This window comes from Podarcis erhardii, assembly GCF_964252035.2.
Source record: "Podarcis erhardii genome assembly, chromosome: 16".
NCBI lineage: Eukaryota > Metazoa > Chordata > Lepidosauria > Squamata > Lacertidae > Podarcis > Podarcis erhardii.
Genome location: NC_138514.1, coordinates 15,040,508 through 15,064,775, shown reverse-complemented (window position 1 = coordinate 15,064,775; position 24,268 = coordinate 15,040,508). Strand labels below are relative to the sequence as shown.

At 43.3% G+C, this 24,268-nt stretch overlaps 1 protein-coding gene across 7 annotated transcripts in view; it reads right to left on the bottom strand.

Annotated features, from left to right (window-relative positions):
* CADM1 (cell adhesion molecule 1) overlaps positions 1-24,268 on the bottom strand; it is a 287,187-nt gene that overhangs the window by 39,784 nt on the left and 223,135 nt on the right. For 4 of the 7 annotated variants that reach the window (XM_081844411.1, XM_081844417.1, XM_081844412.1 and 1 more), the window contains exons 4-8: positions 22,153-22,290; positions 20,273-20,428; positions 8,139-8,238; positions 6,246-6,418; positions 385-450 (exon numbers count right to left, since the gene is read on the bottom strand). In XM_081844411.1, coding sequence (XP_081700537.1) covers positions 385-450; positions 6,246-6,418; positions 8,139-8,238; positions 20,273-20,428; positions 22,153-22,290 — 633 coding nt within the window. The remainder of the gene's footprint in view (positions 1-384; positions 451-6,245; positions 6,419-8,138; positions 8,239-20,272; positions 20,429-22,152; positions 22,291-24,268) is intronic. The other 3 variants (XM_081844413.1, XM_081844415.1, XM_081844416.1) reach the window with 1 other exon arrangement.

The window sequence follows — 24,268 nt, the reverse complement described above, 5'->3', positions numbered from 1 at the left end:
AAAATCAAAACAAAATTAATTGCCTAGTGTAAAGAAAGATGCTTGTAAATATACTATCGAAGCCAAAGTTCAAAGTGAGAATCAGTGCTTTACGTTTTAAAGCATGAATAACTCAAACTGAACCTGGGGGGGGGGTGCTGGGCAATGCTAATTTATGGACTCCCTGAATGTTTGAGACTTCAGGGACCTCCATTATCATTTATTGGTGGGTCCCACTTTCCAGTGCTAGCAAAACAAAACAAAATAAATTAACAGTAAGTGTAAAAAATGTGGCGACAGCTCCCCTTCTCTCCTCTATCTCCTCCCCCAACCTCTGCCCATCTGATTTTCATAGAAAGTAACACACATTTCGGTTTTTATCCATGGTTTATGAAGGTACCGTACCTGTGGTGGTGGCAGGGATGGTAGTGGTTGTGGTTGTTGTGGGTGGAGGGAGAGTTGTGGGGGGATCTAGATAAAACATAAAAAGGGAAACAGAAAAAAAGCAAATTAAAAAATATGAGCAAAACATAAAACTGGTCAATAAATTAACAAAGAAGCAAAATAAAGGATGGCGGTTATATCCTCTTGCCCACCCTTATGAAGTAGGTCTTAAGTATCAGGAGAAGAGGGCAGGCTAAAATGTGAGGATGGGACTCCATTCATTTGGTGGAGAAGCTCTGGATTAGGATGACTGAAGCAAAGCAACACATTTCCCTGCCCTCAAACATTAGGACAAATTGGTGGCAGTAGGGTGGGGAGAAGCAACACACAACACAAAATTAGTCATTGATACGTGAGTGACATGGTATGGGAAAAGCCTGTGGGGGGAAAACCAATACAAATGAAAAACAACAACACAAAGCAAGTAAAAAAGTTGCATGTTTTCTATGGCTAAGAGGACGGTTTGCAATGTATTAAGAACAATAATGCTTTGTCTTTATTCTGTCTTAAAAAAATAATAATCTAAAAATTAGGGGCTAGGAGTGGGGCAGGCGAGAGAGACCCTGCTGCGCTTAACAGACTAAATATCAACAGCAGATGAGTACGTCTCTCCCTCTGCCTTTCTCCAGAGCAGTTAACTTCATTATTCTCCCTCCATCAATACATCCCAGCAGGATATAAAACTACTTCTAAGCCAGTAATAAATACAAAAGGGAACGAGAATGTCACGACTAAATATCAAGTTGGATGCATGGAAGATTTTAGTGAGATTTCTTTTAAAATAAAGTCAATGTCTTTGTGACTTATAAATATTAATGCTCTGTCTGGGCTCACAGATTTTCCTCCTGTTTAATATATCACATCCCTTAATGGTCCCAACAGATAAAGATGAAGGGGATTTCTCCCTCCGCCATTTAAAAAAAAAAGAGAGAGAGGTAGGTGGGGAGCACCATGTATAGAAGACGCTTGACCTGCAAAAGCCAACAGCAAACAATCTCAAGAAGCATCAAATATTTATCCAGAAGAGACAGCATCACGACTTCATAAAAAGTTACTGGGTGGAGGGAAGAAAGAGGGAGGGGGGGAACCCACCACATATCTGTGCCCAAATGATCAAACTGAATGTGTTAAGTAGAGCACCAGACTTTGAACTCAGGAATGAATCCACAATAATGGAGCATGAAACAGTTCGGAGGCTTTTGATTTTAAATTTTATCTCGAGCATGTCAAACTTCTCATCATTGACACATCTGCTACTCTTTCATCTCCGAGTGAGCTCTCAGATTTTCTAATTAATACATCCAAACTTTAATTATGTGCTTCACCTTTATTGTGTTTGGCACAACTTCCTCAGGAGATAGGAAACATCACTTGGGTGCGGCGTCACTGAGTGAGAGAATGTTTGCAACCACCAAGATGTCTGGAGCAACTGCAATACCAAGGGGTCAAGGCCTCTGTTTGGGAAAACCTTCAGGCAATCAATTCAGTGCTCACTTAAGTGGTGAAATTAAAGGAGCTGATGGTCTAGACATGGGTAGGCAAACTAAGGCCCGGGGGTCAAATCCAGCCCAATCACCTTCTAAATCCGGCCCACAGACGGTCTGGGAATCACATGTTTTCACATGAGTAGAATGTGTCCTTTTATTTAAAATGCATCTCTGGGTTATTTGTGGGGCATAGGAATTCATTCATTTTTCCCCCAAAATATAGTCTGGCTCCCCATAAGGTCTGAGGGACAGTGGACTGGCCCCCTGCTGGAAAGGTTTGCTGACCCCTGGTCTAGGAATCAGGAAGCAGAAGGGCTGGGTGCTCCCTAAGGCACTGGTCTTCATCTGGTAGGTTAGTACCTGCTCCTGAGTCGCAGCCTGATCTGAGATGAGCGGCAACAGTAGCACCACCACAAGTGCACACATGATAAAACAGAAAAAGAATTGGGTCCCCCAATGCATGTTCAGGTTGGAAGACTTGGAAGCTAACTAGGGGAACTGGCACAAGAACTTTGCCTACAACATCTGACACTTGATAAGAACCACCTTGCTTGATCAGACTGGAGGTTCATCTAGTCCAGTCAAGTATTTAACTATTTCCTTGAAAGCCAAATGTGGCCAGGGATTACACACAGGAGAGTGAGCTAGCTGGCAGAGAAAGGAAGGATCCTCTACCAGACCACTTGGTTTCTGAGCTATCTCCTTTCAAAGCAGCACAGAAACACAGCAGGCCAGCAGAGGAGGGGCAGAAAGGTCCGCCCCAAGCCTTGTCTGCCAGTAAAAGGCATTTTAAAACTAGTATGCTAAGCTTAATAGAAGCCGCATGCTTAAGCTTCCTCTCCTGTTGCCAGCATGAAAAACATAAGGCACGTAGCCTCCTAGCTGGCCAGTACAATTTTTGCAGTCTAGTTATTTTTGCGGGTCTTTTCTTTTTTTAAAAAAAGCCCCCAATAACAACTGATCTAATCCTGCATTCACCCTTCAAATGGGGCAAGTCAGATGCTGAAGGTGATGCCCAATCTCTGTGTCCAGGGCCTGCTATTCAGTCTCTCGTCACAGAGGTGCCATTTTGAGGTAGATCTCTCTCCCTCTTCCCCCATGAATCTGCTTCAAAATGTCATCAAGGAATTTACACTTATGTACAGCAACATGTCAGGTGCCTCCACAATCCTGTTGCTAACACATTTATGAAGGATGCAGTTCCCTTTCACACAAACTTTACTTGGGCTGGGGTTACTTGGAGGTTTTTAAGCAGAGGTTGGACGCCATCTGTCATGGATGCTTTAGCTGAGATGCCTGCATTGCAGAGGGTTGGACTGGATGACCCCTGGGTCCCTTCCAATTCTATGATTCTATGAGTGCTACCTGCAGATCCTACTTATTCTACTGAGGTAGATGCAGAAGAATCCATTGGTCGATTGTGCCTGGTACATAAGATTCTGTGTCTCCCACTCAGCTGTACATGGCAGGGGCTACTCTACAAACAGAGTCATGTTTGACTAGGAACAATGTGTGGTTGGTTTACTACCTATTTTTCCTGCTGCCAAACTGTGTTGAAATGGGTGATTCCAAGCAGGCGAAGCCGGAAACCAGTTTTGCCTGGTGAGTGTTTATAGACGGCATTCTCCCATATGCAAGCAGATGCCAACATTAGATGCCATCAGAGGAGTAGCTGTTAGCTGGGCTTTGCAAGTTTGGTGCTGAAGGTTGGCTCCGCTGCTGATAATTTCTTAGATCCTTTGCTGCTTTGCATGATAATTTTTAAGAAGGTTTGATGGGCCTCAGCCTGAGACCAAGAACTTAGCCAAGTCTGATACACAATACAGGTCAGGAGATCATCAAGAAAATGAGGGCTGCTCCTTCCCTCAGATGATGTCAGCAAAGCTGACCTCTGCTGTAACTTTCCACAGGAGAGGAGATTCCAGGTAACACCCCCCCCCCGGGTCAGAGAAAGAATGCATAGTACACTGTACACATATCCAGCTTCCACTGCCAGTGCATTTGACTGTATTAGGCAGGTACTGAAAGAGACTTTGATTTGATGCATTTCCAGGGTACAACATCTTCAGATCCATGGTCCTCTAACTGGCTCATGCAACAGAAAAACGGATTAGCAATAGCAAACACCTAACAGGTTTTGAGTGATCTGGTGACCAATGTGGGGTCGTAGTGTTGTCTCCTGAGCCTTCTCAATTTTTAGCTTCACCACTTTTTTCATCAACTAAACTTGCAAGATTTGGCAGGCATGTCAGTTTTCCCCAAGGTGTTCCCACTGAAAATGGGTACAGGCGGTAACATATTTCAGTTTTGATTGAAAGCCTTGGTTTTTGGTTGAGGGGAGAAAGTATCAGTCCAAAGTTTTTCAGATACAAGGAAATGGTGGCACGTATGTGGAACGGTGCATTTGAATTTGAGGGATATGGGCATTATTCCATTGTTAATTTTATCTCTCCTGTTCTCTTTGAAAGCATTTGGTTGTTTTCAGTGATAATCCTACTATTTAAACATTTTTCAGTGTAACAATGGCAAGGACAACCGTCTGTTCAACACACCCATGAGAAGATCTTCTGTAGGAAGGATTAGATTGTTTGGAAATGTTACTTTTCTAAATCCTAACTTTAAAAAGAATTTTTTTCCACCAATATTTCCTAAGACTTGTACACATCATCTGATATGCCCTGTCCTCCTAATCTTTCCAGCCCAATTAACTTCCATTCACACAAGTTTCACTACCCTTACACTAGACTTAGGGGCAGCTATGGCCTATATAATGACACAAGGAAGTCAAAACAGCTTCTCTGGAGCAACCACACAAAGGTAACATCATCAGGAGGGCACTCTCCTACTCTACACCATTAAATGGTTCCTACCTGTATATGTACACATAATTTTGATGGATGGGCAAGGGAAGAATAAACTATGCAGTTAGCTGACCTATACAAGTACAGAAGGGAATCTCACAATGCCTCTCCCTGGGTGAAGATTGCAATTGGTGGGTTTCATGCTTTGTGCCCCGAGCAAACAAATCTACTGCTCTGCTCCAACTCTGCACTTGCAAACTAATGTCAAGGATGGAGGCCCATGACGGTTGGCAGATTATAACAACTTGGAACAGTGCACAGGGTCAGAAGCCCAGACTGAGCTGCTGCATCGCAAGCATCAATATGCAGAGCAACACTAAGCTGCTGGAGAGGGCAGACTTGGAGGCCGGGGGGCTGCAGGGAGGTTAGAGAGGATGCATGGGAAAGGAATGACTGAAGGCAACTTACCCATTAAACATTCTGAAGCTGCAACATTTACGACAGAGCCTGCTATATAAATTGAATGCCCTACACATGTGAAGTGACATTTCATGGAATGGGACTGCAACCAACAATCACCCCCTAAAGTTTTCCTAGAAAGAGTCTTCTGGATCCGAGGGGATTCAGGAACACAATGATCTGAAAACAACTGGCTCTCATTATTAGACGCCTTAATTTATCTGTTCACGCTGCCTGCACCACAGCCTACAGAGCAGCAATGTGTTCATGTCACACAGAACACACCAGTCTTCCCAAGGCTGAAAGGACCGTATTCTGAAAGGTAGCTCCGGAGTGGGGGTGGGAAATTATTTAATTTTTCTTTTCGCAGGCTAGGATTACTGCTATTTATGCCACAACATTTTAAGGAATGGTAAAAAGAAACCCAGGAAAACAGAATTAAAGCAGGTACATTTTAAGAAAATGCCTTAGCAAATGTTTTAGTGCCTATTTGGTAGCTGAAGACAGGCAGAATGAGACTTGCTTTTCCAGATTGTGTGCTGGGTTACATTATCAGCACACATCTTCAGTTATTTAACTTGCTAAAGAAGGCCTGGCTTAAAATAAAAAAAAAAAATTAAAAACTCCCGTGCTCATTTTTTCAGATGCTTCTGAAAAGACTTCACTGGAATACAAATGGGAATATGGCTGAAGCTGTCCTGGATTGTGAAATGAAACAGGATGACTCCAAGATGTTTATTGCCCTGCCCCTCATTGCATCTGGCAACTCCCCTTCTCCAAGCCAGCACTTAATGACAGTGCAGGCAGTAGTTTCTTACTTGACATGGGAAGAAAACACAGTCTGAATCAGATGGGAGGAAAGAAGACAGAAGTAAACAGGCTTGGTTTTGGGTTTTCTCTGTGTGTTTTAAACAACCCACTCACTTAACGTGCCAAGTTTGAACAGTTATCAGAGGCTGCTTTCTCCATCAAACTGCTTTCTTATTCCACCCCCTCCCCACAACCCCCGCCCAGAATATTTGCCAGCAATTCAGCATAAAGACATCTGGAAGAAGGGTGTGGTTGTCTCACGTACCGTATACATAAAGTGTGTAATCGGAAAAGGACATCCCCACTTCATTGGAAGCCTTGCAGCGGTATGTGCCGTTATCGCTTTTGTTTAGGCTGTTAATGTGGAGGTTTGATCCTGACACTATAACGTGTTGAGGCATCTCGTCGTCTACTCTTAACCATGACACATCTGTAGGCCTAAGCAGGGAGAAGACAAAACAAAACAAAAACCCCAAATGCATTACTAACCCTTTTACTTGCATGTTAAATCAATGTCATAAGTAGCATTTCTTTCTTCCTGTGATATAGTTGAGTTCAGTAACAAATATCCAACTTTAATGGGCAGGGAGAAAGAGAGAGAGAGACAATATGCAATTGGAAAAGCAGGGAGGCTCAGCCTTTTCTTTGTGGGGGCACACACAGGAGGATGCTTGGGTATTATTTCTCAGCTCTGAAATTCTTTTCCATCAAAGTCTTAGCATCTTCTGGAAGCAATGCAAAACATTTGTTGGAGAGAGACATAACTAAGGTAAATCAGCCCATAATGTCCTCGGTTTCCTTTGGCTTTCTGAATTGCAAAGAACACCAGAGACATAATTTCCAAGTGAGCAATCATCCCCTCTCTCTTTCCTCTTCTCACACAGGATTTGGAAAAACAAGTTTAAAGCCACAATATGCAAAGCTTTACACATACCAAGTGAAGGATAATATACCACACGCAGGAATAAAAGGGCTCTGCAAGATACAACAGTTAAACAGAAAAAAGAAAAGCTCAGGGAAAGCAGCGCACAGTTCAATCCTATGCATTTACTTGGAAGTCAGCTCTACTAAGTTCAAGGGGAGTTACTTTCACGTAAGCAGACATTAGGATTTCAGCCCTAGATCTGAATTCATAGTAAAAGATGATGGATAGAAAGTGACTGAGCCTGGGGTGAGAGGAAAGGATCAGTCTTCTGTAGCTAAAAATTTCAAAACAGGAGCATATTGATCAGAGATGTCTCTGTTAAGGTTCACGCTTTAAAACAGACACTGAAAAAAGGGCAGGCTCAGGAGCAAAGAAGGAAAATACTGGAGGGGAAGGTCAACTTAAAACTGAGTGAAATCTAAGCTGTGTTCACCGTGGAAAACGAAATCAGAGGAGAGGGAAAATGTAAGGGCAAAGCCCTTCTTATTTAGTATTGGTGGGGGGAGACCTATATTTTCTTGAATCTCACCCCTAGCATTTTCAAATAGATAACTTTCCTTAGCATTTTATCTGAAGTCTGACTGCGGCCAATGTTTCCTTTGGGCACTTCCAAGTTTCTGCAGCCACACAAACTTATCTGCTAGTCGAAGAGTGGAAGTGGACCAAGGGTGGGGAATCTGCAGCCCTCTGGGTGTGGCTGAATGCCAGCTCGCATCACCACTGACCACTGGACACATGGGCTGGGGCTGATGGGAGTTGGAGAGAGTCAAAAAATACCTAGAGAGCCACAGGTTCCCACCACCCCAGGTTCCCCACCATGGTTGCAGGTGCTTTCTCGTGGCCTTGTGCTTTAGACGTGCAACGTCATACCAACGCAGGAGAACAGGACCGGGTGCTGAACATGCTCAAGAAAAAGAACAGGAGAAGAAGAAGAAGAGTTTGGATTTGATATCCCGCCTTTCACTCCCCTTCAGGAGTCTCAAAGCGGCGAACATTCTCCTTTCCCTTCCTCCCCCACAACAAACACTCTGTGAGGTGAGTGGGGCTGAGAGACTTCAGAGAAGTGTGACTAGCCCAAGGTCACCCAGCAGCTGCATGTGGAGGAGCGGAGAAGCGAACCCGGTTCACCAGATTACGAGTCCACCGCTCTTAACCACTAGGCAAGCACTCTATTCAAACAGCCCAGTAACGTGGATGGGCACGTTCTGACGGAGTCTCAGGTCCTCCACTTACTCTGGTTTGCCTTTAACTTGGCACAGAAGGTTGAGGAGGTCTCCTTCTCTCGTTAGAGGCTGCGCAGGGGAGTTCTGCAGGACTTGCACTTCAGGCTTATCTGCACATCAAACACACAATACAAACATCAATTTATACGTCTGCGTACAAAACAACATACGAATAATATCAAGCAACCGTGCATTTAAACAGATCGTGAAACAAAAACTTTGTACTGACACAGCTTCACCCTCCTGCCCCTCTCCACTGCACCCGTCTAATCAGCAAATTATCCTGGCATTTCCCCAAATTAAGTTGACTAATAGCCTCCAAAGCCTAACGCACTGATAAGGAATCCGCACACCAAGGGCAGCAGCCCCACTGGTTCTTGCAAAATGAAATTTTGTTAAATTGAAGTTTATCTCTGAACTCACTCGAGCTAAAGGAAACTCATTTGCCTTCATGCTGAGGTGAAACGGCAGATTTGTGGCGCTCAGAATTGATACATTTTATCATGTATCATATTTTATGGGCTGACAATACTTTGTGCCGTGGCATATTAATACGCCGAGGCTCCGATGGGTGCATTTGTGCTAGGAAAAGCTTAAGGGAAGAAATGCCAGGCCGCTGCCTTTTGTTGGAACAAAGCGGAGACTTCTGCTCGTGCCGATGAATCTCGTAAATCCCCAAACACAAACACACCGAGGGATTAAAGGCATTTTGCACTCAGGGAGGCAGCTCAGAAATCCTTTGGAAAGACCCTGTAGGAACAAGAGCCCAAGTCCGCAGTTACAAAGTCCATTGCCTTCAACAACGGCACATGTGGAGCAACAAACAATCTAACCAGAACACTATCAGCTCAAGGCAGCCAATTGAGCGCTGCTTTATCCATTTTGATTTACACACAATCCCACATCCAGTTCCTGGAATTGGCAGCAAATCTGCACTAAATGAAAGAACTGAATGCAAGACCGTAATATCTGAAGGTGGTGGCAGGTAAGAGAAGTTAGTTACATCTAGCGGCGGGGGAAAACCCCCCCCCTCAAAAATCTGAAATAAAGAACAGCTTAGAATACATTTTTATATTATTTATTAATTTATCTATTTTGGTAGTGATATTACCATTGCATCTCATCCTGGGATATAAACAAGGTTAAGAAGACATTTGCACTAATTATGACGTACTCAACAAGTATTATTTTATAATGTTTAGAATTATTTTACAAGAAGGATTGCCTGATTATTTTATTATTAAGATGGAGGGAACAGACTAGAAAATAATAATGATAACAACAACAACAACAACAACAACAACAACAACAACAACAACAACAACAACAAACTGCCCATCTGATTGGGTTGCCCCAGCCACTCTTGGTGGCTTCCAACAAAATAAAAAAACACAGTTAAGACATCAAACATTTAAAACTTCCCTATACAGGGCTGCCTTCAGAAAACAAAATTCACAGAAGCTTTCAGAAAACAAAAATTATTTGCCTTCTTAGAAAGCAGTGGGAGTTCAATAGGGCCAATCATTATGCAATCCCCACAGATAAGAAATAACAACACGACTTGTGGGCCGTTGGTTACTGACATAGACGAATGCTATCTGGATTTTCTGCCTTGGATGCCCGTGAGTCTTGGGTCAGCCACACACGTTAAGAGAAAACACAAATCCATATCTCCAGATAGTTAACTGCACAATCTGACATGGTTTAATAAAATACCTTTATTTTCTCATATGGTCTAGAAAGAGTGACATACACAAGATTAAAGAGCAACCAGGTTTTTTGGGGGGGTGGGGGGGAGTTAGGGTAGAGCCCACTGGGGGCTTGATGAACACTCCCTCTCTCTTTTTAGCACAAAATAAAATTGCACATATTTTCAGTACAGGCACACATTTCCGGAGGCATAGAATGCCTGCTCTCTTCACATTCTTGGGAGATAACAGTCAATATCAGCCTGTGCTGGCTTGACCACATAAAACTTTTCATGTTTCATGTCAGAATATTAGATGAGGAATGTTTTTTTCCGTCCCTGTACCTCACAGCCTTATAACCCGTATTTGAATTTCATGAGCAAATGAAAGTCAAACCCTCCCTCTTTCCCCTTCAACAGGAATGTCATGCTGGTCCTGATGCCCTTTACTCCAGCACAGTTACCAACCACAAATAAAGGAAGAGGAGAGAAAATAATATTGATTAATTGTGAAGTGCTCAACTGGCGCACCCAAAACAACACACACACACACACACAGACACACACACAGAGGCACTAGTACTAAAAAACCAGAGCAGGCCAAATGCAAAAGTAAGCAAGTCCTAAGGCATTTGCTAAAAAAAGAAGAGAATAAATTAATCACATATCAGCTGGTAAAGAGTTTCGTAGATAAGGAAAAGAAGAACCAAAGCATGAATCAAAGGAAGAGATGTGATGTAAGAAGCAACAAAGACCCCAAAAGAGACTACAGAGAAATCAGAAATGAAAGGCGCTAGAGGGAAGTAACATAATCTTAAATTGAATGTGAAAAGGGAAAAAAAGGCAACATCATAAGCAGAGATGCATGATCGTATTTGCATGTCGAAAAAAATAAATAAGATGGGGCAGGGGGGAAAAAAATCAAATTAAGAAACAAGAAGCTTAAAATGGGAAAGACTACCTAAGGAGTCTTACAATCACCCAATCTGGGCAAAATGAGAACACAGGATGGAACAATGGGCAGAAATAACGGGGGGGGGGAGGATCTTATCAATATTAGACAACTGAAAAAGGCTTGAAAAGGCTTGGCTAAAGATGGAATCGCAGAAGGGGAAAAAAAGAGGAGCAATATCTTTGATTTGAAAGGAAAGAAAAATAGTTGCATCATTGACAAAAACAGACGGGAAGGGAAAAGTCCAGAGGAAAAAAAAATAAGAAATTTTGTCCTTGAAAGATTTAGCTTTAAAGAACAAGCAGACAGCTGTGAAGAAATAGCAAGACAAGATCAAAGATTTAAACAAGACGACAGATCAGAGATAGTAAAGAATAACTGAATATCATCAGCATAGACATGGCAACATACCAAAGGAGTGAATAAGAGACCATAAAGGAATGGGAATGAGAAGCAAAGGGTCCAACGCTGAAACTCGTGGAACCCCAAGTGGGGAAAGAAGGGGGGGGGGGGGAAGAACCATTAACCAATACAAGGTAACTACAGTTCAAAAAATAAGAGGGAAACCAAGGAAGAACAGTACTAAGAAAACCAAGACCATTGGGGGAAGGCAAGGGGAAAGAGTGATAAATGGAATCGAAAGCAGAAACACCATAGCTCAGGGGTACAGCACCTGTAAAAGGTCCCAGATTCAGTGCCCAGCATCTCCAGGTAGGGTTAGGAGAGATCCTGTCTAAAGCAGAGGACAGTGGCTGCCAGTCAGTGCAGGCAATATTGTTTATTTATAAGATCTCTTACCTTTCAACATAAGGTCCTAGAGTGGATTGCAACAAATATATTCATGCAATTAAAACCAAGCCAAACAATTCCAAACAAAAGCAGCGCAGTGCAGGTCAACCAGAACAGAAGAGATTGGTCCCATAAAAATACGATAAATGTCCAATGCCAGGGTAAAAAGGATCATCTTCAGCATACAATGGAAGCTGAATAATGAAAGTGATAGACAGCTGAGTCTAGCTGGACACAGCTCTATGGGGAGGGCATTCAACAATTACGGGAGGCCACAGAGAAAATCCTCTCCCAGACCCCCATTACTGGACTTGGTGAACCAACGGCCTGACACAATAGAAGGGAACTTCCGATGTTTTCCCTATGAGGATACATCAGGAAAACTGAATATCGCTACTGCTTTTTAGGCAGAGAAAATTGGTTTTAGTGAATTATAATACAATCCTACCAAGAAGCAAGTCATTTGAATTAATGGGGCTTATTCCCAGGTAAGGCGAGTTCGAATTGCACCTTAAAGTTTCTTTACAGAAAGGTAAAGATTTCCTGGCTTTAGTCCTTGCCCCATATTATTGAACAACCCATGGAACATGGCCCTACATCAAAACTGTCTCAGTGGCTATTCCCCTTCCCAGAGGCTTTGTTTGGGTGGGACAGGGGACACGGTGAATAACCCATGTACCGCCTAGGGGGCAGCTGAATGTATTGCTGTGGGTTAAGCTGCAGAAACACATCTTCCAATAGATGGCCAGAGGAACGCACCACAGTCCTCTAAGCCTCTATCTCCCATCACGGCTTTCTCTGTGTCTCTCTCTTGCCTCTGCCTCAGTGCAGCCTTTTTTTCAATGTCCATGCAGCTGCATAGGCCTGTACAATACCGTAAGGAAATATGGCAGCCTATTCAATTAGCAGGCATGCGTGGGATCTGATGAAACCTGGGGAGGCATGTCGGACAGTGGGCAGTCTTGCAGTTCTGGCTGCCCTCGGAACCCTGTTAAGGACATTTCTTTCACTGTTATGAGCAAGTTGCCTGCCTGCTTTTCTGAAACGGCACAATTTCTAATGCACTCAGTGCTGGGAAGTGGAACAACCCAGAGAAGACAGGGATTAAACTTGAGACCTTCCGCATGCAAGATGTTCTGCCCCTGAGCTACAGTCCTTTTCCTGGGTTGCACCATTTCCTCGGTGGCCAAGGAAGTTGCGCCAACTTGGGATGGAACCTCCCAAGGAAGCACAGCCAGACTACACAAGCAACTCAAGTAGTCACTTGAGCCATGAGATAAGTCCTCTGTGGCTGGCCAGGGATTACTCCCTGCAACCACTTGATGCAGAGGTATGCTTTGGGCTAGTGCCACTTCCAATTCAGACCTAGAATGAACAACAGGCTGCAGCGGGTAGGTGGGTGGGTGAGAAAGGAAGTAAAAATAATCTAACTTGGCATTACTATTCAGGTATGAAACGTAAAGGCTAGGAAGCACCACATTCCTCTTACACAATTGCACCGTTTTCTTATTCACTTGCACAGTGATACATGTTTCAAGATGAAAAAAGAGTAAACCCTGAATCGCTATGTACAGAATGAGTTTTCATGTTCTCTCTTTTTGTTTGGATGTTCTTGTTAAAACAGTCTGTTAGGAACTATAAATCTTACAGCCTTTTGCTACCAATTATACTTTGCATTACAGTTTGGTGTAACACAGCTGAGAGAAGGGGGTGGGGGAAAACCAAGCCCAGCCAACAAAGGGAGAGGCCCAAATCATGAAAGAATCCATTTTGGTACCGAAAAAGGATTGCACCAAAATATTAGGTTTCTTTCTTTTTTCTTTCTTTCTTTTTGTTCCAAAGCACAAAAGCTTGCCTTTTTATTCACAGCAAAGAACAGGGGCCTCTGGGTTTAGGCCAGGGTGTAATTATTTCCCATTTTAAACCCTTTAACAGCACACTCGCTGTGACTGGGAGTTATGCTCACAGGGCCAGACTCTGCTATACTGTTCTTCATTTGCAGCAACATTCCTCAGAGAAAGCCTTATTAATGAGCTCGCAAACGAGCACCCAACTGGGAAATGTCACAAACAAGAGTGGCTAATGCTCCAGAAAATCAAATAACTGAACACTCGGCTGATCGTAGTGCCTTTCATATTTACAATAATAGTAATAATAATATAAAACCCCTTTAAATCACATATTCTGAAAGGGTCAACACCTCGCTGAACAAAACAACTCATTTATTTATGTTCAGAAATCTCCAGATGATAAATTATATTGATGTTAATCACTTCACTGCATACTATTGCAATTAATATTTGCACTCACCAGAAGCAAACAGATTATTAAAGCACGAGGTACCCACATATGGCTAGCCTCCTTCCTCCCTCTATTTCTTTCCCTTTTTTTGTTTTTTTGTTAAACATAATTGAGCACAGGGAATTCTCTTGGTTATGAACAACAAACAGAGGTTACAGCAGCTTCCCTGGGTATATATTTTTATAAACATGCATGTAGACATTATAAATATCTGTGTTCCATTAATTATGACTTAACTCTGCATTACTTCTCCTGGGGCTTAAAAATTCAGCTGTGCCTGTCTGCCTTCCCCTTAGTGTTACATAACAAAGGAAGGAGGAAGGTACTACAAAGGCAAGGGATTACACACACACACACACACACACACACACACACACACACATACACACACAGCATGCAAGACTGAGCTTTCCCCTTCTCCTGTTTGTTTAGCTCAAGTCCTTAATGATGCCTTAATGTATTTTGATGCTCCATTTCCTTTTTTAAAATTACATTTACCCACAGCTTCCTTCTCAAGCAACATAAGGAGTTGTGAGCATACAGTGGATCAGCCACCATTGGGGGCACACCATCTCTTCAATATGCTGCACCAGTCCAATCCCATGGCATAACTAACTGGCTTGTGGCTGCCACCCAAGTGCAAAGGCAGCTAGAGCTATGTGCCCTTCCAGCAGACACACATCAGTTTCAGCTTTGTTCTCCTGGTATTAAGGCAATATTCCATTTCACATTACAGGGTGCCTGGTGACAGATAAGATCCTGCACATCTCGGGTGTCCTTTGGAAGCATCTTCCTCAACACACACAGAAAGCCAGATTTCTGAGGACTTTTCCACCATAGGAAAGTACCGTCCATAACCATGGCAAGATAGTCACGTTAAGGAATGTGTGACCGAGGTCCTACCTGGGAGCATCAGAGGTCAAAACCAGGGAGACAAGGCATGCCTACTCAACTAGGAACATCTTCAGCACAAGTCCAGATGAAATGGATGGGAACCATCGGCCTGTGCAATTCTCAGACTTTGATGGGGCTTGTTCATGGTGTATAGACAGTCTTGGTACATTTTTTTTTTAAAAAAAAGCAATGTGCATCCCACTTCTCCTTCTATGTGAAGCAACTCGTGGCAAAAGAAGAGAACCACAAACATCCAGACACTTTGCTGCTGAGAAGGGCATATTTTAACAGCTTCCAGACATGAGAGCAAGAGGAGATTGAAAATAAATGCAACTCTATTCATTTAGCTCACAGGTTTCCTTGCATTGCATGGCTTATATATTACAACATTTTATACCACTTGTTAAAAATAGCCCCTCTAAGGGGCATACAGAAAAGGTGTATTCAGGATTGTTTTCAAGCCAGTGTCCTGCCTCCCACATCCTAGTCATAATTAGTTAAGGCTAATAATAATAATAAGAATAATTCAGAGGCACCAGATGCTCCTAGGCTTCTGAATATGCAGGTGAGAGACATTTGTCTTCAGTTTCACAGGCATGCTTGCACCATGTTCCAGCAACCCACCACCCAGCCTGGAGTGGGCATGTTTAGCCAACTTTTGGTTTCCACTAGGCAGCCATTCATTGAAACAGCCAATGAAACCACTCGCTAAGTTCTCAAAGTTCTCACAGTGGCATCGATGCGAATAACAAAACAAAGCCCAAATCCATAATTTCAGTTGAGCAGCCGCACGAAAAGCTCAGCTTAAATGAAATGCTCATAAAACCTTAAGTTAAATAGGTCAGACTTGTCAGGCGGAGATCTCGCATGCTAACTTCCAACAAAGTGAAATTGCGCTGCAGGAGGCTCTGCTTCTAATGGAATTACTGACGGGTGGAGAACAATAGCTAGGCAGGTATGCGGACAAAATCTCTCCTTGCAAACACTGCGATTACCACATTCAAGGGGCTGTGGCAGACACAAAGCTCAGTCATCTAAGGAAAGGTTTACTGTACCAATTTAAAGTTCCCTTCTCCTCCCCCACTTTGCTCCCAAATGTGCATATGAGTTAGAAACATCCTGAATGGCTTGCAAAGGCACTCCAAATTCAGCACATAACTACACTTTCCTCCCTCTTCTTATCCTGTTTTGTTTGACCATTGCCCTCACAGTAGATTTTTCTCTGATGCCTGGAATTTACCCTGCATAGAAGAGTTAATATGTGGCTTATTTGTCTCTCAACACTAAACAGGCATTCCTGAAATTACAGTGGTGCCCCACAGGATGAATGCCTCGCAAGACGAAAAACTCGCTAGACGAAAGGGTTTTCTGTTTTTCGAGGTGCTTCGCAAGACGAATTTCCCTATGGGCTTGCTTCGCAAGACGAAAACGTCTTGCGGGTTTGCTTCCTTTTTCTTAAAGCCGTTAATACCTGGGGAATCCGCGCTCCGCAAGACGAAAAAATCGGAAGACGAAGCAACTCGCGGAACGAATTAATTTCGTCTTGCGAGGCACCACTGTATAGCAAAGTTGGAGAGGAACAAGCCAAGAATCAAACCACAAGTCCCTGTTCATTGTGTGGCCCTCTATAGCTGCCAGAATCAAAGGCCACTGCTTTGAGGCCAGGTGGCAGTGCAGCGTTTTGCAGATACGACAAGACATGTTGGAAGGCACCAGTTCTCTGTGACTCAAGGCAACATATCCTGATGATTCGATAGCTGTTTTGAGAATGAGTAGGCATGAAACTTGGGCTGGCGTGCTCATTCCTCCCATTTCCTTCATATACAAGGGAGAAGACTGCAAGCTTCCACTTCCAGTATGCAATTTATCCTGGTTGGAGAACCATGGTAGGGTCAGAACAAACATCTGCCATATTGTTGCAAACTCCAAATGGGAGCTTCTGATTTCCTCCCCATAATGCACTGGAAGGGGGAGCAGGGATGAGCCTAAGGCTGGCCTCTGCTCTTTCTCATTAAAAAAAGGATGCTCTGCTGTTACATCTGACTCTAGACCTTAACTTAGTACTCTCCTTACAGGTCCTGTTAAGTGTTCTTCATAGTTTCTAAGCCGGGGAAGAGGGAAGAGACTCCAAAAACGGGAGCCAAATTTGCTATGTTGCCATAATAAAGGTCTCTTCCCAATTTAGCTTCCCCCTCCCCCGCCTCTCTTTTGTAGAAACGTTAGCGTGTCTGCATATTCAGGACTTTGAGCAAACAATAATTAGCTCACTGCCTTGAAATACCTCTGTAGATAATTTGAATTTTTCCTGCTAATACCTTCTCTTTTATTACAAGCCACTTCCTGCTGAAATTCCATCTCATACTAAGTACACCAAAGTGAGAAAATTGTTCGCTGTGACTGTGCATTCATTGGCGCGGCTCTCTTGATCACAGAGGCAGGTGCTGGAAAGGGAATGGCCGGGTCAGGTCACGCGTGAACTGTGAAGCGGCGGATAACGTCCCGGTTCTTTAGCGTCGTCCCCCCCTTCCTCGAGAACTGCCTCTCCTCATCCTCCCCACGGAGGCTTATTGGAGGAGATGTGGCCTCTGATACACCACTGAGATGCCAATGCTTAGGTACCCCTGGCTCGGCACCACTTCAGGCCGCTGCCTGCCTGCAACCTAACAGAACGGTCAGCTGGTTTGCTTGAGACGGTGATTGGGAGGGCTACACCTTGTTCTGATTGCGAGTCCAAAAAGCTATTGAGAGCGTAAGACAATTACACCTGATTTCACAAGTGCTATTTCTCTGAAAGGCATGGCGTGGACTCAAAAGGCTGCTGCAATCTGGACATCAGGCAGCAGATGAGTGGGCTGTGCAATTTCTTCTGTAGCCCCATTTGCACTGGCGGTACCAAAGGAGGGGGAAATCTAAGCCAAGGCTTGCAGCTTAGTGTTGGTTATGAAAAAGAAAACAAGAGAACGCATTGCTATGCTCCAAGATCACACTTTCCTCAGTAGCAGGGGTGCCAAATATATTCTAATCCCGCAGTCAGAAAATGCAAGTGGCATATGCCGCCCTCTGGGCATAGGTTTCACCACCAACAGAAGACATACTTGTTCATCCAGGCTTTCTTTAATAGGATTCATTTTGATGCTTATTTTGTTTGGATTTGTTGTGTTTTATTATTGTTGCGTGAACCACTTTGGTACTGCCTTCTGCAAATAAGAAGCGGTGTAGAAATCTTATTTTAAAAGATCTATTTAACCAAATCTATATACCGTTTGATTGCAGTGAGATCTTTAAGAGGTTTACAAGAGGTGTTAAAATTATCAGCATAAAACTGCTAAAGCAATTCAAAATATTCAAAATAAGTAAAATTAACAGTGAAAGAGATTAAAAATACACTGACATTTATGTGTCTGGATAGGCTTACATGAACAAAACCTACATCATCATGAGTTACTATAAGACCAGGGATTCTAAACAGACTAAATTGGGAGTCAACTTCTCTTGTTGTGTCAGAAACTGGCAGAACATGCTCCGTTGGTAGATGGTTCAGTCACATACCTTCTCTGCCCACCCTTCTGGTCACTTGTATCACATCTATATATATCTCCCAGTGGCACCCAAAAGCTGTCACCTATGGCAGCTGGTTTGTCATAACATTTGTTCACAAAACTGACCAGCCTTGTTCCTAAGCAAGCAGGCAACCTTGAAACAGTTCAAGCAACTTTGCTCATCTCCCCTTTTTTTGCCTGCGTGCGCCTGTACATGCGTCTGTCTCTGTCTCTGTGTGTGTGTGTGTGGTTAAGCTTTTTTGATCAGACCTAACAAAGGTGCTAATGTATTATTAAAGCTAATGGAGCTCTACAAGAAATGTTAATGGACATTAAGTTTGCATAAATGAATTACACATTAGCACAGTAGCAAGACAGCTACAATCTGCCAATTTAGGCAGTATCTGATGGTTTTTGTTTTCCCATTATGGGGACATTACTCCCCCAATACTTTTGGGCGATATGAAAATTGTAAGCAGAATGCTCATAATGGAACAACATAATGAAGTAGAAGAAATAAATTAACACAGGGGCTTCTTTGTGTAATGTTATGGTTGAGCTGCATATACAAAAGACGTTTTGAATCAGCATCTCCTGATCGCCCTGCTTCATTTCTGCTCCTCTGTGAACTTGAAGAGGTACTGGGGGACTGATGCCAGGTTGCTGCTCTTCCTTGTTTTCAAATGAATGATGTCACACTGCATGGGTCCCTTCCCATCCCAGAAAGAGGCCAGCCATTTCTGCCACAATTCTCAGCATTATTTCAGCATAAGAAACAAACAAGGAATATGCAGATGCCAAGGCGCCCCGGAATGGTAAGAGACCTCTGGCGCTCTTACTGAAACTGAAAGACACAGCTTAAGCAAATCGACAATCCAGCCAGTGGGACCTACTTTAAAGCATCCTGTAGTAACAATTCTTACATAACGGCACATACGCTATCAACAATCCCTACGATAGCCCCGTAAGATAGGGCAGGATTGACATGCCCAAAGCTTCCAAAAGTGGGGTTCTGTGGAGCTCCTAAAAAGGGAGACACATTCATCTTGTCAGATGGAGTGACAGCTGGTTCCACTCCAGCGTAATTTGGTTGCTAACTTGTACTTGCTGCTGCACAGCGCTTGAAACAGCTCATAACCAGAACCAGAATGGCTTACCTAAATGTCACCTGGGTAGTTCATGGCTGAGGTAAGACCTAAACACAGGGGTTTCTGCCTCACAGCTTCTAGAGTAGATGAAGAAGTGTGCAGAATGGAGCCATAGTCACTAGATTCTACTGGCACTCCATTTTTTAAATAATTATATTTTTCATCAATACATTTTTTTCCCCAATTCACTATAACATTATTTTATAAATTATTTAAACTTTGACTTCCCTTCCACCTTTCCATGGTTTTCTTCTAGCTTTCCATTTTCCCCTGCATATTGCAGTCCCGCCATACTTTCTCTTTTCTACGTATTTTATACTGCTGAATTTATTCTAATCCTGCTAACGTTTTAACCTGCTTGCTGTAATTTTTCATATACTCTACATGCATTTTCCATTTCTCCTTATATACTCTATCTTCTTGTTCTCCTATTCTGATGGTTAGACCCACTGACTCTACCGGCACTCCAATTTGTTCTAGGATTCCATGTCTTTGTAGACAGCATTGATACATGTGTTTGTTTGTTTTTTGTAATAATAATAATAAACCTTGACACACTCCCATGTTAATATTTAAATGCTTAGTTCACATGTCTTGAGGCAGCTCTGCACTAATAGCACAAGAACAGACGATGAGAAATAGTTTGTCTTCAAAAAGAGCAGGGAAAGAAAGCCTTAAACCCAAATTCAATACTTTAAACCTCTCATTTAATCAAATCAGATAAACTGCTTTTGCATGCTACAACAAACCATAATTGTCTAATCAATCGCTTTGGTCAAGCCACTTCCATGTGTGGGGCAAGGGGGAGGGGAGGGTTGTGACTCTGGTACTCACACATTACATCTAGGTAGTACTTGGTCTGCAAGTCTTTGACGGCAGGATGGTCTACCTGACAGACAACAGCAACCCCATCATCCTCTCGCTTGACCTTCAACGAAAGGCGACTGGTCACTGTAAACATGTCTGACCACTGCTCCTCTTCTGTTTTACCTGCATAATGGACATGAAAGGGGAGGAAAAAGAGCAGGTAAATGGCAAATGACTAGACCCACCCAAGACCATCCTCCATCGCTGCATTTGTGTTGTCGTTTTCAACTGAAGTCATTTCTGCAATCTGTACTCATCTAGTAGCGACTTGCCTCGTTTAGCTTATCTATTCCAGAGCTTCTCTCCACTTCTGCAATTCTTAAATAGTTCAACTATGCATATGCTGACCTATTCATAACCCCCCAACAGGCATATTCTTGCAACCTTATTCTCTCTGTTTTTATTTGCACATTCCTATAATCTATGGGATTATCTATGGGATTATCTATGGGATTATAGGAATCTACCTGCCTTTCATTGTTACTTTCCTACCTACATACTTATTGGATTAATTTGTGGCACACTGATGACCTGCACAAAATAAAGGGAAACAACTCATTTTTAGTTGACAAGCAGCTTCTCTGCCTGGTGGTAAGGAGGAAATTCTTAGTTGGCAAAGGTGGCCAGGTGAGTGGCTGTTTACCTGCCATATACAGCAGGGGTGGGGAACCTATGATCCCACAGATGGCGAACTCCCATCATCCCAGATCACTGGCCATGCTGGCTGGGGCTGATAGGCGTTGGATTCCAGAAACATCTGAAAGGCCAGAGGTTTCCCACATCTGGTATATACAGGGATCCAGAGGGAAAAAAGGAGAGCTGGTATCAAAGTTAAGCAAACAGTTTTGCAATGGAGTAGGGCTGGCAAGGCCCTTTTTCAAGTCAATCACAAGGAAAGGAAGCCTGCGAGTTCTTATTCTCTTATTCGCTTCCAGATTTAAAGGGGGGGGGGCTATCTCCTGCTCATGATATTAAACACAAAATCTACAGCGCTCAGCAGCGAGGATTAGGAATTCCAGGATGCCTTCCAAACACTTAAGTCAATGGAGCCAGAAATCCTCCACCCTCTTCCTCCAATGCCACTGCCAAAAGCCATCATCAATAATTAAGAGGGAAAGTGACTCCATGGATTTACATAATTAAAAGTAGTAATTAAAATATTTAAACAGTGGTACTGTTGAAGACCCAGCAAAATACAGCAGCAACGGGCTGAAACAGAAGCAGAAGCAGCCTGTGCAGGGCATCCTGCCAAAGGGAAGCCAATTTCAACAGGAAGCGAAAGGTAAGGGAGAGCAGGGAAACACCTGGGATTAAAGCGGAAAGGCTTCCCAAAAATTTGAGACACCTGGCTTATTTGTCAAGGAGGGGTCTATCACGAAACCACAACTCGTGCTCCAGATCAACTGACAAAGCTACTCCACATTATAAAAAGACCACACCATTCACTGCTCAGCACCCTTCTGAACTGATTTTGCCTGGCTGGAATGTGTCCTTTGCTATGGCAGTGCCTCTTGCTTGCCTGGAAGATGGAGATGGTGTATGTGTGTTAGCAGAGGGGGGGGGGCATAGGAATCTCTGGCTTTTGCGTGGTTTGAATCTGACCTACTTGGGGGTAAGAGTCACACCTGTTGCTCCGCCCACTTGCTGTCTCTGGTCCCACCCACCTCTGGCATGCAGCCCGCAGAAGGTGGCCCATTATGAAATGCAGCTCTCAGGCTGAAAAAGATTCCCTTCTGCTGTTTTGAGTTATTCTCTCACATGATCACAAGGGTATCCTGCTTATCAGCAAAACCATCTCTAAAAACCACAACCACACCATTAAGTTGATTGAGGGAGAAGGGGTCTACCAAATAGCTCCTTGTTGCCTTTAAACCATCTGATCACTGTGGGTGGTCTGCTGGCCAACGATGTGCAATTCAGCTCAATTTCTTCTCCTTCCACTGTGGTCTCCTTCTGGGCTTCGATCCTCAAGTTACGTGGTGGGACTAGAATGAAACAGCATACAGATATATAAAGATCTCAGCATGTTGTTGTCTTTCATGACACCTCCAAGAAACTGAGCATGTGGGATAGTTGCTGGACAGATTAGAGGTGAATCAGCTGCCTCATAGAAGGTCCTCTTCAACTTACAATTTTGATTAAGGGAACACTTTGTAAATGCATCACCATCTGCAATAATTCTAACAGATCAAACATATTATAAATGCATCTTTAAAGTAGCACCCTGCTTTCGCCCTCCATTTGAATGTAAATTCCACATTTCCTATTCCAAAAATAATTAGCAGAAAATAGGGTAAAACAAACTACGGGAGATTCAGGATTTTCAGACCGAGAGGGAAAGAAGAGGGTCGTTTTCCAAAGAAAATAAATGAAATGCAACCCAACACGAATAATAGATTCTTGCATCAGAGAGTATTATTACAGAGAGAGTATCTTTCCTTCCTTTCAGGCATGTGTTCAGCACAGCTAAGTCATTTTTTTATTATTTTATTTTTTTGTGAAATCCAAAGCCAGAGGGTTGAATTGATCAATGAAATATAATCCGGTAGAGTCTGGAGCAGAAGAGAATCTGAAGCATAACCAGGGCTTGCCCAAGACATTTTGGCACCTGAGGCGAACCACAAAATTGATACCCCCACCCCCACCAGGGAAGAAGAGGTGAGTAAAGATTGAAACCAGGAAGAAGGGGGGGGGAATAAATATCTACATTGGAAGGGTGGGAGTAGACCAGCAGCATCTCCTATTCATCGAGAGACCCTTGTGGAGGTGGTATGAGGGGAGTGCTGAGGAGGAGGCAGATCTGGCCCCCAAGAAGCACACCACAGCCATTGCTGCCTCTGTGGCAGTGGGAACAGCAGGGAGCAAAACATTCATTGGAGGCTGGATCTGCTGCCCCTGAGGATCCTGCCGCATGAGGCAGTGTCCTACCCTTGCCTCATGGGCAGGCTGGCCCTGAGCATAACTACAGCATCACAAAGTCCACCAAAATGTATAGATCTTTCCGTTATCCTCTTCCCCACCTTCCTGCAAACAGCGTGGGTGGGTGAGAATGGATGGGATAGGCGTTTCCCCCCCCCCTTCTATTTTATAATCAGTAAAGAGAATGTTAACACAGTTGCCTGCTGGTACTGTGTTTATTAAATCAAGCATTAAAATAAAGATTTAAATGGATATTGTTTATAAATGAGTGGGCCCGTTTTCTTCATTGTTTTTGCTGTTATTGTACTAATGAAGCAGTTGCGCGATTCAGGTGTGAATAATCTGTTCACTCCCCACCCACCAAAACGCAGGTAAGGAAGTATGCACAAAATGAATTGTGCAGATAATAAACTGTTTCTGGTCCATAAACAAGTGAATGGCATGGCGTCTTCAAAAAACAAAGGGAGGAGGAAGCACAAAGGGGCCAACAAGGCATGCAAGTCCCCTGTGGAATAGCAGGTGATGTCTGGTCTTCTCCTTGCCCCCCACTTGCAAATAAGTTCCTACCCCCAAGAATGTAGGTGAAACTCAAAGCCATGTGATGCATGCTGGACAGGTCAGCCCAAGTGTGTATGCGTGTGTGCACTGCACATATACACACATATAAACACTGCCATGTTGCTCCTTCCTCTGCCTGAGTCTTTCAGGCAGTCAGGGGAAAGGAGTAACACAAAAGCTTCCCTGGAAGCATCTCAGCAGAAATGTGTGTGTGTGTGTGTGTGTGTGTGTGTACAAGCATGCACACACTTGCTATCTTAGTTTGGGAAACATGAGAATAAAAAGCTCTCTTAATGCAGCGGTGTTAGGAAACAACTCTCAAGAGTGAAGGTAGCCGAACTTGAAATTCATATTAAAGGCTAATTTTAAATACCTTTTCAACACATATTAACATACTACAAACTGGAACTCATTAAATTGTGGGGGTGGAGGGTGGAGAGGGATGAGTAAGAGCGGAGAACCTATATACCTAATCAGCAAGTGTGA